The 16,100-nt window shown below is 47.9% G+C and overlaps 1 protein-coding gene across 14 annotated transcripts in view; it reads right to left on the bottom strand.

Annotated features, from left to right (window-relative positions):
* Positions 1 to 14,220, bottom strand: part of SRRM2 (serine/arginine repetitive matrix 2) — an 18,228-nt gene extending 4,008 nt beyond the window's left edge. For 3 of the 14 annotated variants that reach the window (XM_036019922.1, XM_036019923.1, XM_036019925.1), the window contains exons 1-11: positions 14,015 to 14,220; positions 10,555 to 10,837; positions 9,571 to 9,678; positions 9,214 to 9,378; positions 8,964 to 9,041; positions 8,437 to 8,499; positions 8,313 to 8,345; positions 7,852 to 7,902; positions 7,583 to 7,675; positions 6,714 to 6,904; positions 1 to 5,717 (exon numbers count right to left, since the gene is read on the bottom strand). The exon at positions 1 to 5,717 is cut by the window's left edge and continues 881 nt beyond it. In XM_036019922.1, coding sequence (XP_035875815.1) covers positions 1 to 5,717; positions 6,714 to 6,904; positions 7,583 to 7,675; positions 7,852 to 7,902; positions 8,313 to 8,345; positions 8,437 to 8,499; positions 8,964 to 9,041; positions 9,214 to 9,378; positions 9,571 to 9,678; positions 10,555 to 10,796 — 6,741 coding nt within the window. In that variant the 5' untranslated portion in view covers positions 10,797 to 10,837; positions 14,015 to 14,220. Of the gene's footprint in view, positions 5,718 to 6,713; positions 7,498 to 7,582; positions 7,676 to 7,851; positions 7,903 to 8,312; positions 8,346 to 8,436; positions 8,500 to 8,963; positions 9,042 to 9,213; positions 9,379 to 9,570; positions 9,679 to 10,554; positions 10,838 to 14,014 lie in introns of those variants that run through there. The other 11 variants (XM_036019918.1, XM_036019916.1, XM_036019919.1 and 8 more) reach the window with 10 other exon arrangements.
* Positions 14,221 to 16,100: the final 1,880 nt, after the last annotated feature.

The following is a 16,100-nucleotide window of genomic DNA, read 5'->3' as shown; positions in this document are numbered from 1 at the left end:
CACAGCAGAAGCTGCCACTGCTGTTCTGGGGCTGGCCAAGTTCATGGCTGCTGCTGCAGCTGGTGTTCTCGAATCTGCCAGGTTCACTGCTGTTGGTATGGCAGGTGTCCTGGCACTGGCCAGGTTCATGGCTGCTGCAGAGGCTGCAGGAATCCTACTGGCAAGGCTGGCAGCTGGGGCTGTTCTGAGACTCATGAGAGGCACTGGAGCAGGAACTTGGGACATTCTTGCAGCGAGGCCTGCAGCAGACATGGATGGAGGAGGCCGAGCAGTGCCAAGACTGATGGCTGTCAGAGCAAGCGCAATTCTAGACTGAGCATGATTTTCTGGCACAGATGTTCTAGTATGATCAGGAATTCGGGGACCTGGACCATCAATCATGGAGCCACCAGGTTGTTGCAAGACAGACATGGGTGTTCTAGAGCTGCCAAGAGGTTCAAGCATTCCAGGTGATCTACAGCGGTCAAGAGGAGTTGGTGACATGCTAGGACGACTGAAGCAACTCATTCTGGAGCTATTGAGTGCCACTGGAGGTGTCCGAGAACCAGAATGATTCCTTGTTGCTGGAGGAGTAGCTGAACGTGAGCGATCAGAACTACTCCCAGATACAGAACGCCTGCGGATGGCTGGAGATCTTGTTAAGGACCGTTTGCCCCTAGTTGTTCTCGGAGTACGAGACCTAGAACGGCGACGGACGGCAAGTGATGAGCGGCTTCGAGAACGTTTCCGTGGCAAAAGTGGGGTTCGAGACCTAGAGCGACGCCGAATAGCTGGAGGTGTTCGAGACCTAGATCGGCGGCGTGTCACTGGAGAGGTTCGAGAGCGAGACCTCCTTCGAGTTACTGGAGAGGTTCGAGAGCGGGACCTCCTTCGAGTTACTGGAGATGTTCTGGACCTTGATCTTCTACGAGTGATGGGAGAAGTTCTACTTCGAGATCGCCTCCTCATTACTGGTGGAGTCCTAGATCTGGACCTCCGGCGAGTCACTGGTGGTGTTCTAGAACGGGAGCGCCGCCGGCGAGCTGGTGTTCTGGACCTTGAACGACGGCGTGTTACTGGTGGTGTTCTGGACCTGGATCGCCTTCGACTCACTGGAGATGCTCTTGAGCGAGATCTTCGTCGTGTGACTGATGTCCTAGACCTTGATCGTCTCCGACTGACTGGTGAAGTTCGTGACCTGGACCTGTGTCTGCTGACTAGGGGCGTTCTGGACCTGGATCGCCGGTGAGTGGCTGGAGAGGCCCGCGACCTAGAACGTTTCCATGGGGCTGGTGATGTGCGTGAGTGGGAACGCTTCCGACTAGTTGGGGGTGTCCGAGAGCGACCTCTTCGACGCCGAGAGGAGGTTCTGGAATTCTCCGGCCGGGCAGGAGACCTGGATTGGTAGCCAGAGCCTCCTCTCCGCCTACGAGTAACCCGAGATCTTGACCGGCTCCGCTGTCTTCTCCGAGAGGTTGACTGAGAAGATCCAGACCTATCTCGACGTCGGGTTGTTCTGGTTTTCTCCCTCCTTGAACGGGAACGGGACCGCTGGAGCCCACGAGGCTTTGGTGAAGGAGAACGACCTCTCCTTGAAGTTGTCTTAGTGCGGGAAGATGAAGCTGAACGCCGCCGCCGTGAGGACCTTGACTTTTCAGCCGGCTCTGGGGAAGACACTGAGGGACTTCTTCGGCGCCTTGGGGGAGTTCTAGAACGTGTCTCTGGTGAGGATGATGCAGAACGGCTTCTACGGGACACTCTGGTCTTCCTAGTCACTTCAGATGATCGAGAGCTACGATGACGAGGCGAAGTGCGTGACTTGGTCTTGGGCTCTGGTGATCTAGAGCTTCTCCTAGCCATCCTGGACTTGGGTGGGTGTTCTGGAGAGGACTCAGAACTGCTGCTGCCTTCAGGAGAAGGGCCTCTGCCTTTGCTTGATGAGCCTGATCTGCTTCGTCTGGCAAGGACCCTTGAGACAGGAGCCTTAGGTTCAGGAGAAGAATCAGAACCACTTTGTGCCCTGGATGCTGCTCTTGGCTTATCTTTAACTTCAGGGGATGAACCAGACCTACTGAGCTGAGGAGAAGGTCGGAATTTGCTATCAACCTCTGGAGATGATCCAGAATGGCTCCTTTGTCTAAGTGGCATTTGTGTCTTAACTTTAGAATCTGGAGAGGAGTCTGATTCACTTCTGTCTTGAGGGGATGTACTAGGTTTCTCATCAAGTTCTGGAGATCCAGATCCACTCCGCTGCCCAAGAGGAGTCCCAACCAAAGTCTTTTGTTCAACTGATGATTCTGACCCACTTCTTTCTCTCTGGGGTGTAAGACACTTACTGAGTTCTGGGGATGATGGAGAATGACTCCTTGGCCTAGGAGTCTGAGGCAAAGCTTTTGGTTCTGGGGAAGAATCACATTCGCTTCTCCCCCTGGATGGTGTTCTGGGTATATCTTTCATTCCAGGAGAAGATCCAGATAAGCTGTGCCTTGAGGGAGTCCCAGACCCATCTCTAAGTCCTGGGGAAGACCCAGATCTGCTTCTCCTTGAGGGAGTTCTGGGTAAACCATCTTTAAGTTCAGGAGATGATGCAGCACTACTTCTTTCCCTTGAGGGTGTTTTAGGTACAGCATCAAGTACTGGTGAAGAGACCCTCTGATTCGAAGACATTCCTGCTTTTTCCACTGCATCTGGGGATAACTCAGAACTGCTGTGTCTAGCAGGCCTCATCAATTGTTCTTTCATGTCGAGAGATGTATCTGTCTCCAACTGATTAGAAATAGGTACATTCAAACCTTCTTTAACCTCAGAAGAAAATCCAGCATTTATTTCTACAACAGGACCTGAGTTTCTAAATTCTAAAGGTGAGTCACAAATACTCTCCCTGGGAGGGGAGTTAGACAGTTCTTTATGTTCTGGAGAAAAATTTGGCCCACTCCAAGTTGAGGCCACTGCAGGGACTTCTGCTTCCAAAGATGACTGCAACAACTGGCTTCGATCAAGAGTCAAAGACACAGAAGCCCTTTCTTCCATTTCAGGAGATGATTCAAAATGACTTTCAGCCATTTCTTCAAGCTCTGCAGACATATATGACAGGACCTGGTTTGATGACTCTTCAGATTTCTCTACTACCTCCATTAATTCTTCATCTTGGTTTGGCTTAGCTAAAGGGCTACTTTGGTCTTTTGTAGCTGGAGATGACCCAACACTACCTCTTTCTTTTACTGGGGTTCTAGGTACGTCTTTAAGTACTGGTAAGGACTCAAGTCTATTCTGTCCTGGAGAAGAACTCAATTTATCACTTAATCTAGATGATGCAGTAACATCCTCCTGAAGGAGTAAGCCTGTTTTCTTTATTGATTCAGGAGAAGGCTCCAATCTACCCTGCCCCAGAAGAGATTTACAGTCCACTGCATGATATGGGGAAGATTCAGGCTGGGATCTGTTATGCTCAGGAGACATTCCAGATTTCAGTCTAGAACTTATTGCCGATTTGCTTCCATCTTGTGTTGTTGGAGATCTGGGTGCAGGCTCACTGATTGGAGAAGACCTAGACTGGTCACCCTTTGGAGGTGTCTGAGATTTGCTCTGCAGAGACAGAGATTCATAGTGACTCTGTCTTGTTTCTGGACTTGAAGTATCAGATCTAGAATCTAGTGAAGTGTAAGATTGTCCTTCCTGTTGCAGAGAGGTGCCAAAATAGCTCTCTCCTGGTGGTGTGCTAGACTTTACTCCTAGACAGAGTGACAAAGATCCAGAGCAACTTTGTGCTGGCGAGTCTTTAGACTTCTCCTGGGAACATACTGACTTTGATCCATAAAGACTGTGCCCTGGTGGAGTCTGAGGCTTTACTTGGGGGCACGGTGAAGTAGACCCTGAGTGACTCTGTCTTGGTGGTGTTACACATTTCACTTTGGTGTCTGGTGAGGAGGACCTAGAACGGCTCTGTTTTTGCAACAGTCTAGATTCCACTTTGGAGCAAGGGGACTCCGATCTGCTTTGCCTTGGTGGTGTTTTAGAGATCACCCTATTAGGACTTGGAGAAGAAGAGCCAGAACGGCTCTGTGTTGGTGATGTTACTGCCTTCTCTTTGGGTTGTGGAGATGATGACCCAGAGCAGCTATGTCTCAAAGGAGTCCTAGACTTCACCTCAGGGTCAGGTGATGTTTCAGAACCACTCTGTCTTTGTGGTGTTGTAGACTGTTCATTTACATGAGGGCTTGTTCCAGACCCTTGCCTTGGTGGTGTTCCAGATTTCACTTTAGACTGAGACAAATTGGAAGGACTTTGTCTTAATGGTGTTTTAGATTTCTGATTAGGTGGTGAAGAACCAGAGCGACTTCGCCTTGGTGGTGTCTGAGATTTAGCTTTAGACTGGGACGATCCAGAGCGACTGCGCCTTGGTGATGTCTGAGACTTTTGTTTAGGGCATGGAGAGGACCCAGAAAGGCTTCGCCTCAAAGCTAATCGAGATCTTGCTTTGGATCTTGGAGAAGAGAGAGACCTGCTCCGCCTTGAAGAAACACTCAATTTCTTCATTTCTGGGCTTGAGTTGGACCTGCTTCTTCTCTGTGACATTCTGAATTTGTTCTTCCGCTCTGATGATGAGCCAGACCTGCCTCTTCTTTGTGGTGTTCTAGAGTGAGATCTTCCCCGCCTAACTTGACTTCTACTACGGGATCTTCCCCGTCTTGCTGGTGTCCTAGACCGAGATCTCCCTCTCCTGGCTGGGGTCCTAGAGCGTGACCTGCCACGTCTTGCCGGGGTCCTAGAGTGAGATCTGCCCCTTCTGGCTGGGGTCCTAGAGCGTGACCTGCCACGCCTGGCTGGGGTCCTAGAGCGAGATCTGCCACTTCTCCTGGCTGGTGATCTACTACGAGACCTCCGTCGTACTGAACGGGTCCTAGATCTACGCCTAGCAGGTGTTCTAGATCGAGACCTGCCTCTCCGGGCTGGTGTTCTAGACCAAGACCTACGTCTGGTAGGTGTTCTGGATCGTGACCTGCGCCTTGCAGGTGTCCTAGAGCGAGACCTGCCCCGCCGAGCTGGTGTCCTAGAACGAGACCTGCCCCTAGTAGCTGGAGATCTAGAGTGTGACCTGCCTCGCCTTGCTGATCGAGACCTGCCTCTTCTCTGGGTATTTCTGCTCCTGGACCAGCCTGGTCGCTGAGGAGACCTAGAGCGACCACGTCGCTGAGGGCTTCTAGATCGCCCCCACCGCTGTACAGATCTAGACCTATGCCACTGGGGAGATTGAGACTGAGAATGACCTCTCTTAGGAGTTCGAGAGCGTGATCGCCCCCTCTTAGTGGTGGTAGGGCTACGGGACCTCCCCACCCTACGAGGAGTATGGGAATGTGACTTATCCCGCTTTGCTTGGCCATGTGATCGACTCTTGGACACAGGAGAAGAAGAAACCTCTCTATGGGACCCAGTAGCTGGTGTGGGTTTTGGACTTTCAGGGGAAGAGCTGGCATGCCGAGAAACTTTGGTAGGTTGAGGGGATGGTGGACAGCTCTCCGAAGATGACTGGGGAGGTTTTTCAGGAGATTTAGGTGGTAAACGACCCCGGGTTGGGGAAGCCTCAGATGGTGGGTTCGTTGGCTCCTGGCTTAAGGGGGTTGTTGCAAGGGGTTGTGGGGAACTGCCGTGTTGCTCAACAAGAAGTGGAGTGGGAACAGATGGTTCTGGGCCTGTGCTGCTCCTTTCTGGAGAGGGACTAGGCCGAACTGCAGATTTCTAAGAGTAGGGAAAAAAAGTAGGAACAGGGATATGTAAGCACCAAAGCTTCCTATCACTCAAGATTTCCCACATCCTTTTCAATGGAACCTTCCTCTACACCCCCCATTATGTCAACTGGTCATTTTCCTCATGACAAGCTATCACATTCCTTCAATAACAAGAGGCCATCTAACATAAAAAGCTCTGAGGGGGAAACATGAATATATGGATTCTGTGACCTCAAGAATCTTGTAATTTAGAGATGATACAGAATGTAAGTAACAAACACTACATTTTGCAACAAATAACCAATATAAAATGCCATAACAACAGAAAAAAAGGTATTTTTAAATGAAAAGGTAAAGCAGTTCACTGAAATGAGTGGAATCTGACTTAATCCTTGAAAAATAACTGTATTAAAGTAAAACAACAAAGGCAAAGGTTTAAAGACTTGTGTAAATAAAGATTAGGATGGACTATAGAAAAAGACAGAAGACATGGAAAATAGCTGGCAGAGCTAAGAATTTAGCAAACAGCCATTAAAGTATACTGTAATATTTGAAGCAAGAAAACATTAGGGTTTGAATTAGAATAGCAAGTATAAAACAACAGGTGCTATAAAAACCATTTCACAGTAGTGTTTTCAGATTGCAGACCACAGCCCAGTGGATTGAATGAAACATTTTAGTTAGCCACAACCAACATTTAACGAAATAAAAATATCAGAGAAATCTAAGTAGTAAGAAACCTCACGTACACAGAAATTTTTGAGTTCTATGTACATAAATTAACAGAACAATAAAGAACCTATGTTCATGAAGTTTGAAAACTGTAATTCTAAAGGATATGCAGATGTAAAAGGGGGGGGGGGGGCCTTGAACCAAGAAAGAAAAAAACACCCAACCCCGAATTCATTTATCTTGGTAAGCTGTAACTTCTCTTCTTCACTTTAAACACCTGTCCTAAGCTTATAAACCCTGCAACCCAATGAACATCCCAATTAACTTAGGAACATACCTCCTCATCTTTGTCTTCATAAGGGCTATTAGGCTGCTTTGCAGAGGGCTCTGGGCTGCTGGGATGCCCTGTGTGGATGGTACCTGGTTCTCTGGAAGGTGTGTCTCCCTCCCCTTTATGCCCTGAAGCAGGGGAGAGACTTTGCCCAGTCAAGGCAGTTGTATGAGTTTTTGCTGCCGCACTTCGAGACCTGAGGGAGGTAATTTAGGATGGGGGAGAGGAAGGAAATCAGCTCAGGGGTATATAGAAAACCCCCTCCCCAGCTCCCATCCACCTTTCCTGACTATACACAACCCTCTTTCAAAATGCCTTCTCTTATTTTCAAGACTCAAATCACTCGTTGAAATTCAAGTCCAATTCACTTTGATCCTTCAGTTCCCAACACAATCCCCAAAAATGTTCTCCCTCTACCCCTTTATTCACCTCCCCCAAACCTCCCCAAACCCTCCACCCAACCATTCCCTACCCGCTTCATTCACAACTCACCTCTGAGCCCACCTCTTTCAGGAAGCCTTCCCCAATTAAGGGAGCCAGGGTAAGGATTCCTTCCTCCCCCAGACACCACGAACAAACCACCACCCCCCCTATTCTGGCAGTCCATATACATCAGAACAAAACAAAAAATAATAAAATAAACAAACAAAAATAAAAAAATAAAAAAAAAAAAAAAAAAAAAAAAAAAAAAAAGAGAAGGGGAAATGTATATGTCTGTCCATCCTGTTGCTTTAGCCTGTCAGCTCCTAGAGGGCAGGGACCGTGTCTTCCGAATGGTCTGTGCAGCGCCTAGCACACCGTGGGCGCTCAATAAATATTAAATTGATTAACCCACAAGTCCCTCTCCCTCCCTTCCTCCTGGACCACCCCTTACCGACTGCGGGAAGTATCAGAAGAAGAAGCAGAGTCAGCAGAAGTTGAACGGTGGGCCCGGCGGCTCTTGGGGGCTGGTGTTGTACTTCGAGATCTAAAGGAAGACCACCACCCATGACTTAGGATGCTGTCATACCTGTACTGGATTACCCTCATCCATCCCTCAACCCTTTACCAGTCAGTTACATGACTGATTCTACCCTATCCCCCTAGATGATACTCATCAACTGGTTAAGCAAATTCTCCTCTAATTCACAAAAATTTACTTACCGCTTCCGCTTCTTGTCCTTAGATTTACGTTTGCTCTTTGGAGTAGGAGACCTATGAAATAAGTTAAGATTATTAAAAGTAATAATCACTTAGCCATGGCTGGTGTGGCTCAGTGTATTGAACACCAGCTTGCAAATCCAAAGGTTACTGGTTCAATTCTGGACAAGGCACATGCCTGGGTTGCAGGCCAGGTCCCCAAGGGGTGTGCAAGAGGTAACCAACTGATATTTTGCTCCCTCTTTTCCCCCACCTTCCCCCTCTCTAAAAATAAGTAAAAACAAAATCTTTATAAAAAATGGTTTAAGTAAATAAATAGAAAAGGATCAAAGAATTATTGACAGATCAAGGAACTGAATTTTACTCAAAGAAAGAGATCCCTGCAGACAAGCAAGCAAGGCCATCAAGCAATGGCTCACTGCTCTATATGCCAACATGTCCCCTATGCCCCCCAAAGCTCTTACCTATGCTTCCGTTTCTTGGATTCAGATTCTGACCTGTTGGATAAAGAAAAAAGATAAAACAAACCAATACCTTACCTGGACTCATTAATCCTCTCCAATCACTCCGCGTACTCCCACTTAATACCTGTGCTTCTTTTTCTTAGAGCTCTTCTTCCTCTCTCGCCGAGGAGAGCTGCTCTCTGACCTGCTAAAGACAAATTCAGAAACAGGGTCATTCTGCTTAGCTCCTTTCCTGGACCCCTACTTACAATACCCCACTTGAAGGCATCTAAAAGCACAAAACAGCTCCAACAGCAATATTGTCCCAGACCAAAGCCCTGGACTTATTTACTCTCTATAAAGCATAGGTACCTCCTCCTTATATCAACAAACCTCAAAACAAAAAATTCCAGAAATCTAAAATGCCATTGGCCAATTCTTAAATCAACAGAGCTGTAAATCAACCCTTCCCCTCTAAAGCATATACATTCCTTCTCCCAGCTGAAACCTGAATAGTAACTCCCTCTTCCCTAAAGTCTTCTGACAACTCTCTCCCCTGCCTTCTAGCAAGAATTCTCTATAGTGAGACAGAGAAAGATATTAAGGAAAGAAAATGCATGCATGATAAGACTAGTCCTCTATCTTACTACGTTAACTTTCCAACTAACTTACCGTCCTCTATCTTTCTTCTTTTTCTTCTTTTTCTGCTTTGGAGTTGGTGAGCGAGAACTGCTGGACTCCCGGACAAGGCTGGGGAAAAATGAAAAGATGAATGGTAAGAAAAATTTTCTAGACACTTCAACTTCAGAAGAACAAAATCTGAGGAGTTTGCAAAGAAACAGTCCACTGAAATAAATAAAACAGAGCACAAGTGTTTAGAACTAGGACGAGAAACTAGTACTGGTTTCTTGGTCTTGTGTACCTGTAAGGTTTGGGAGGCTCAGGAGCTGGTTGTTTGGCTTCCCGAGCACGACGCTGAGGATCAAAAGAGCTGCCATCCACATAGGAATCACTGATGCCAAATGCAGCACGAAGTCGTTCATTCTTCTTCTCATTCAATTCTGCCAACTGGTGAGTCTCAGTTATCCTAAAGAAAAAAATAACAAAGGTGTGTGAAGGACAAAGAACAAAGGGACAGTCATTTTTACATAATTATACACAGGAGCGAAACAGGATTGGGAAAAGGAAGACACAGCAAGAAGTATAAGGTAAGAAGAGAGGAAAGCAAAAGGACAGTATTTTTAGTTCGGGGGAAATCAAAGCACAGTGAAACACTCACGCTGGCCTCTGCCCTGGGGTCTCCTCCTTGCCCCCAGGGTTCACATCCTTCTCCAGCAACATGAGTCGAAAGGTTGCCACTTTTTCCTGAATTTGCTGTTCCTCGTACCTGGAGAACAAATCCCTTCAGGGTTAGAGCTTGATTAGACACTTTCCCCAGTCCCAGGTTTACAATTTCCTCATTCCCCAGGATCCCTTCCCTCTCCATGCACACATAGAACTTTTCACTCACTGTCACCCAAAGCACCCTTCTCTTAAATCCTTCCCTGTCATCTTTCTTTCTTTCACTTACTACACCCTCTAGAACAGTGGATTTTAAACATGCTACACTGGGGCCAAGAGAAGAAAGTTAAGCAGGCAGAGTTCCAGGTGCACCTCCCCAACTTCAACAAGAACATCTTTCATTTCCTAGGATTTCAAGGTAAGATGTATTGTATAAAAAGGGGCGCCACTGCCAAAGTTTGAAAACCACTGCTCTAAAAGGTATTCTGCCTGAATGTGCTCCTTTCCCAAAATTTCACTTCCTACCCAACCCATTATTCCTCTTATCCAGCCAGGTATTATTCCAGTTCCTGTTTTCCTGCCTTTGCTACTCTCCAAGGCCTCAACCCTTACAGTCCATTTACCTTCCTCTTCTCTATCAATGACAACACCTGTCAGCTTACCTAAATCTTCTCTTGCCTGGGTTCTGCTTTCCCACCTCTCTCTTAAAGCACATTATTCTTGTTTCTCAATGGCCCCCCCTTTCCCCATGTGCCTCCATCTAAATAATTCAGACTCCCTTATATGTCCCACACACAGTTTCCTCATCTCCCACTCTAAACTGTCCCTTAACTCCTTTCATTATGCTAGTTTCTTTTCCTCCACCCCTCCTACAATTCCTCTCCAGGCCTCTTTCAACAAGCCTTAAGCTTCCTACACCCCAGCTAACTCCCCCAGCTCTGTACTCATTCAGTGCTTGACTCTCCCCCAGCCCTCCCCTCACCCCTGCTCTTCCATCATCTCCTCCAGCTCGAGGCATCGCAGCTCCACTCGCCGCTTGCGCTCGTGGTCCAGGATGTCAGGATTAGGCCGTTTCACCAGGGCAGCCTCCAGGCGCCGCAGTTCCTCCTCTCCCTTGTAGTCAGGCCGCTCACCCCGGCGGCCCCGCACCAGGGACAGGTTGCGCTGGACGTAGCCGTTGGTGCCGCTGCCCCGGGGCGTCGGCAGCCCGATCCCGTTGTACATGGCCCCGTGCCCAGGGCGGGGGAGGGGGGGCACCACCGCTCCTGAGGGGGAGCGGGGAAACACGGATCAGGCCCCTGGCCTCAAACTAACCACTTAACCACCACCCAAATCCCTGCTCTCCTTCATACCTATTTTAATATGTATTTCTACACTAAACAACCTTTACCTACATAGTCTTCCTGGTCTCCTAACAAAACCTTCTTCATCCTTCCCATACTGTTTTCTTTCCAACTCACAGCCCAGCTTTTTCCTTCAATGTACAAGAGCCATTACTATTGCACCTCAATTTTCTTCTTTTTTCTACCCTAAGCAAACAAAGATTCTTTCTCTTGTATTTCTCCATACTGTTCCTTTATTCTCCTTCGGCCCCAATACAAACAAGTGGTGTCTCCACCAACTATTCTAATTCCTAACCTTTGGTATCTAAGGCCTCCAAACCGGGTACAACAAACACTACAGATCTGTGGCACCCAAGGGTCTGCAGTTCAAGTTCAAAGACTCTTCTAAGAACTGGCCTAAGGATTTCAGACTACGCTGTTATGAATACGAAGTGGACTAAACAGCCCCTAGATAGCTCAACAGGTAGACCAACTGGTTCTTAAGATAAACCAAAAGTATCCTGTGCAGCCTCACACCCAGACATGCACACCAGAGACTCATGAATCTTGGATACAGAAACCTCTTATACTTTACTTCCCAGGTAAGAGGCCATCTCCTTGACTCCAAATATTTACACCTCCTATCACCTACCCAAGAGATACCATACCCCTTCAATTCTTCATTAGGATTTTTCACATGATTTGCAGCTCACCCAAGTCTCCCTAGCACTTGTTAAACATACCTGTTTTCAACACAATGCTCTAAATACATCCAATCTGCCTCCTCTGTTCTGTTCCCATACCTTCTTTACACTCTATGCCTTGAACTTATAATGAAAACTCCCCACCTTTATACCTCACTTTTACTATGTCAAACTGCCAGCTTTCCCTACCAGTCCCCTGTAACTCACTTCCTAGTTTTTCTCTTCTAGGCCTGCCTTATCCCTGTTATCTCCATGCCTCCCACCAAGTTCTATCCTCTCAACCTGTCCCAACCCCAACAAGACTCTGAAGAGCCCTCAAGCCCCGGTTCTTCTGGTTAGATTTTGTGGCTATAGTCTATTTCCTTTGTCATGGTAATAAACTCTATTTCTTTTATCAATTTATCCTGGCCAAGATAATCTCACAGAGTATAAATGTGTGAGGAAAACTATACAAAGAACAATGTAGATAGATAGGTTATGTAAGTACAGGGAAAAGAGACTGAATTGGATAAAAGGGAAGCTATAGGGTTTTTGTAAAAATCCCAGAATAAAAAAATCATCATACAAACGCCTGGGGAAATGTATTAAAGCAAAAAGTAAATGAATACAATTTAAAAAGTATAGCAAAGTGTTGAAAGAAAGGGAGATAGCTCAACTCTAAAAGTCGGGGGACTCCCACCCCCAACTCTAAGCCTGGGGTCCCTGCCTATTCCAGTAGCAGACTCAAGAGGAATTTGAAAACAGAAAAAGATAACCATACCGGGGTAAAGAAGTAACAGGTAAGACTAGTCTAGGACAGGTAAGTGATAATGCAAAAAGAAATGAAAAACTCCTTTACAGCGTAAGAAATCAGTTTCTCTACCTCCCAACCCTCACTTTCTCAAATACCAATCCTCCCCCATGCTAATCCTAGGTCTTTCTTTGCCTCTCTACACATACCTCACCTAATTTTCTCCTTGCAGAATGCTTCTGACCTGCAATGAATTCTTTGGTTTAACCATTCACCCACACTTCCATACCACCTCACACAATAATCCTCCCACTCCCTAGGGAGGTTAAACCAGTAGCTACTAAGCAAAGAGTATTAAGTCACAACGAACTGGAGAACTTGTAGGGAATGAGCCAAAAAAGGAAAAGAACCCCCCCCCCCCCCAGCATCCAAGGCAGTGCTTGAAACACTAAAAGGAAGATCAGACCAGGGGTACATCAACAACACACACAAATCACCAAAATCAAGTAACTTTATAAAACAGGAATTTGTAAAGTGGGGTCCATGGACTGTGGGTATGCAAGTTACTCAAGCTAAAGGCAGAAAATAAAAACTGGAAAGGAATACAAAAGGTAATTGCTTAACTAATAAGAAAGTAGAAGGCGATCCTGAAATCCAGTATTAAGGTATCCAAGAAACAAAAGGCACCAAATGCGATCTAAGGGGGAATGTGCAATTAAACTGATATATGTAAGCAAAGCAAGCTCAGCACTGGGGCACTGTATAGCTGAGTTGACACTACGGAACCCAGAAAGCTTAAAATATTAGCTCAAGCACAGACCTAAGCCCACACACTTAAGATGGAAGAAAATGAAACACACTCTTCGAATTTCTGATCCAAAAGATATCTTAAGCGTGAATGGAAACCAAGGCTCAGAAGCATTACGTGCCAAATAGTGCCTGAGAGAGTCCAGCGTTTTCTTACCAAAGAAAAGCTCCAACAGCCTCCTCCCCAACTTTAATACAACTTTTGAGAAGATGAAAAATAAAAATTTTTTTTAAAAGCACACGGTCTGCCTTTACATATCCAGGTTAGAATTTTTTTTAAAGGTTTGGGGCTTTTCTCTCTCCAATACTTTCACGACAAACAGTAAACTCCCTAAGGTCCTAAATCTCCCGTGCATCTAGTTCAAGGCCTTCTCTGCACTGTCTAGGACTCCGACGCTTATTTTCAGCCTCGGGGGATGGGGGAGGGGTTTGCGTGGCGCCCCGAAGTCTGGGAGGCCCCCAGGCGGACCACAGGCCCCCAAGAGCCACGAGGAAGGAGTGGGACGGGGGAAAGGATTCCGAAGCGGGCTCCAATGGCCACCGCCCCCTCCCTGCCAAGAAAATGCCCGAAGGGGCAGCTATAGAAGGGCCTCCTCGGCCACACGCGTGGGGGAGGCGAGAAGCCGAGCACGCGCGCGAGCTTGAATGCAGTCGGAGGCGCGCGCCGTTGCCATGGGGGAGGGAGAAGAGTAAAACCCCGCGCGCGACAGAAACCGCGGGAAGGGGGGGCGGGAGAGGGGAAGCAGGACAGCGAGGGCGTCCGCGCGAGTTAAGGGCGGCGAGCGCGCGTGCGCGCGGCGGCCTAGACCGTTCTCCGCGCGCTTTGGCCTGGAGCCGGGGCTACCGCCCCTCCCCCACCCGGCTCGCGCGCTTCCTCACCCTCTCACCCGCCGCCGCCGCCCGCCGCTTCGGAGGGGGAAGAGGTGCTACCGCTGCTCGACCTCTCGAGTCTCTCGGGGTCCAAAGCCGCCGCCTCGCCTCGCCAGTCCGCCCGCCTCAGCCACAGCTGACGCCTCCTCGCTTCCTCAGGGGCCGCAGCGGGCTCCGACTGCGCCACTCGCACCCCGCCTGGGCCGCGCTGCACGTCAGCACGGCTAAGTAAGTGCGTCAGCGCGCAGCCGCGAGCGTCGCAGAACCCGCCGGGAGCCGTAGTATGCACCGCGGCCTCGTGCGCAGGCGCCAAAACCCCATCGGGAAATGTAGTTTCATAAGGCCTGAGGGAAATTCAATTCTGTTACTAAAGAACTACCACTCCCGTCGGCCAGTGCGAGACAGGGCTAGGGAGGGGCTCGAAGCCGGCAACGTATGCCTGAGGGTTTTCGCAAGGGGGGCGGGGCACAGGGCCTACAGTCCCGTCGAGCGACGCTGGAGCATTCCTCGGCCTCCGGGCCTCGGCGTAAAGCATTCTGGGAGTTGTGGTTTTAGTGTGGCCCGAAACCCATTTGTAGTTTGGACCTTGGGCATGGCCGCCATTTTGTCTCCCCACGTATCGAGGCTGTTGCCCCAAGCTCAGAGACCCTGCTTCTGTGCAACCGGGGCTTCCCGGACGAGCCAGTGCCCGCGCTGTCCTGGGTCTTGCGGCGCACATGGGAGAAGCCCCCTCACACCGCAACCAACGGGCTCCCCGTACCCCAGAGCCCAGCTTCAGGCCCAAGGGCCTGAGGCAAAGCCTGTCCAGCTGGCTTTTGTGTTCGCAGCATACACTATTTGGAGACGGACAGAACTGGGCCCTCTGTCCTGAGGAATAATTTTCCACTATCTCCGGGTGAAGCGTCCAGGCAAAAATGCTCTTTATATACTAGCAAGGCAAAAAAAGTTACACTCTTAAAATTTTCACTCCTTTTACAGATGTCTCCTGTTAATTTAAGGACTTTTTTTTTTTGGCCTGAGAACAGCCAGTCTCAGAGAAGAGTTGAAAGAAACTGAGCTTTTAAGCCAGGCCAAAGTTTCAACCTGGTGCCACTCATTTGTCCTTGGACTCAAACTCAGCAGTCGGGGATGAAGAGGGTGAGGGGGCGTGTCTTGTACCACAACAGGACCCAGTAGTACATGGTAGCCATTTAATGAGCTATTGTTTGTTTGATTTTGAAAGATTGTGTTTGATATTACTAAGCTTTCTTGTTAACCTGCCTACCTAAGGATAAACTCACTTCAGGTATTAGAACTGGAAGGAGACCCACCATTTTGTCCAGGAGCTTACAGTGCCCATGAACTTTTCTAAACCTGCATCCTTGAGCTTGATCACCTTTGGATACTTCTTCCATGAGCTGGTGTGGACAGAATTTCATTGCCACCAACCTAATGTTAATAAAAGCCCCAAATTGAGAGGAGGAACTACTGAAGAGAACAGTTTCCAAACCCAGGAAATGAAGCCTCGGGTGGAAACCCAAAGTGTATCCCTAAATAAAGGGAACACCAATTTTCATAAAATTTTAACCTTACTTTAGAGAGGAAGGAGGAGTGAGAAAGAGGTATCAGTTTGTTGTTCCACTTATTTATGCACGCATTAGTTAATTCTTATATGTGCCCTGACCCAGGAGCAGCCCTGCAACCTCAACACATTGGGAAATAGTCTAACAAACTGAGAATCCAGCCAAGCCAAGGCAGCTTCTTATAAAGTCCCTGCCTGGTTCCCTGATCGGTCCATTTAATACAAATAATGAAGTAAAATTTGCACAGTCCAATTGGTCCAAATAGCACTCTCCTGATTGATCAGAATCCCATGTTCTGAATGGTCATTACAGCTGCTCTAATTAGTCATTAAAGATACAGATGAGGATATAGCTGTGCACCTCTCAGCCAATTGGTCAAAAGATAATACCAGGAACTCCTATAAGAGTTAGTGCTGGGAACATAGTACAGGACTTTAAAGTATGTTTGTAGGTTTTTTTATTGTAATTTTTTTCCATCACCATTTAGTCCCCTTAATAGTTTGCAGCTTTTCCTTAAAATGCAGTGTGCATGA

Source organism: Phyllostomus discolor, chromosome 3 (assembly GCF_004126475.2).
Source record: "Phyllostomus discolor isolate MPI-MPIP mPhyDis1 chromosome 3, mPhyDis1.pri.v3, whole genome shotgun sequence".
In the NCBI taxonomy this organism is placed as follows: Eukaryota; Metazoa; Chordata; class Mammalia; order Chiroptera; family Phyllostomidae; genus Phyllostomus; species Phyllostomus discolor.
Note: the sequence above shows the minus strand (reverse complement) of the source record. Positions and strands in the feature narration are given on the sequence as shown.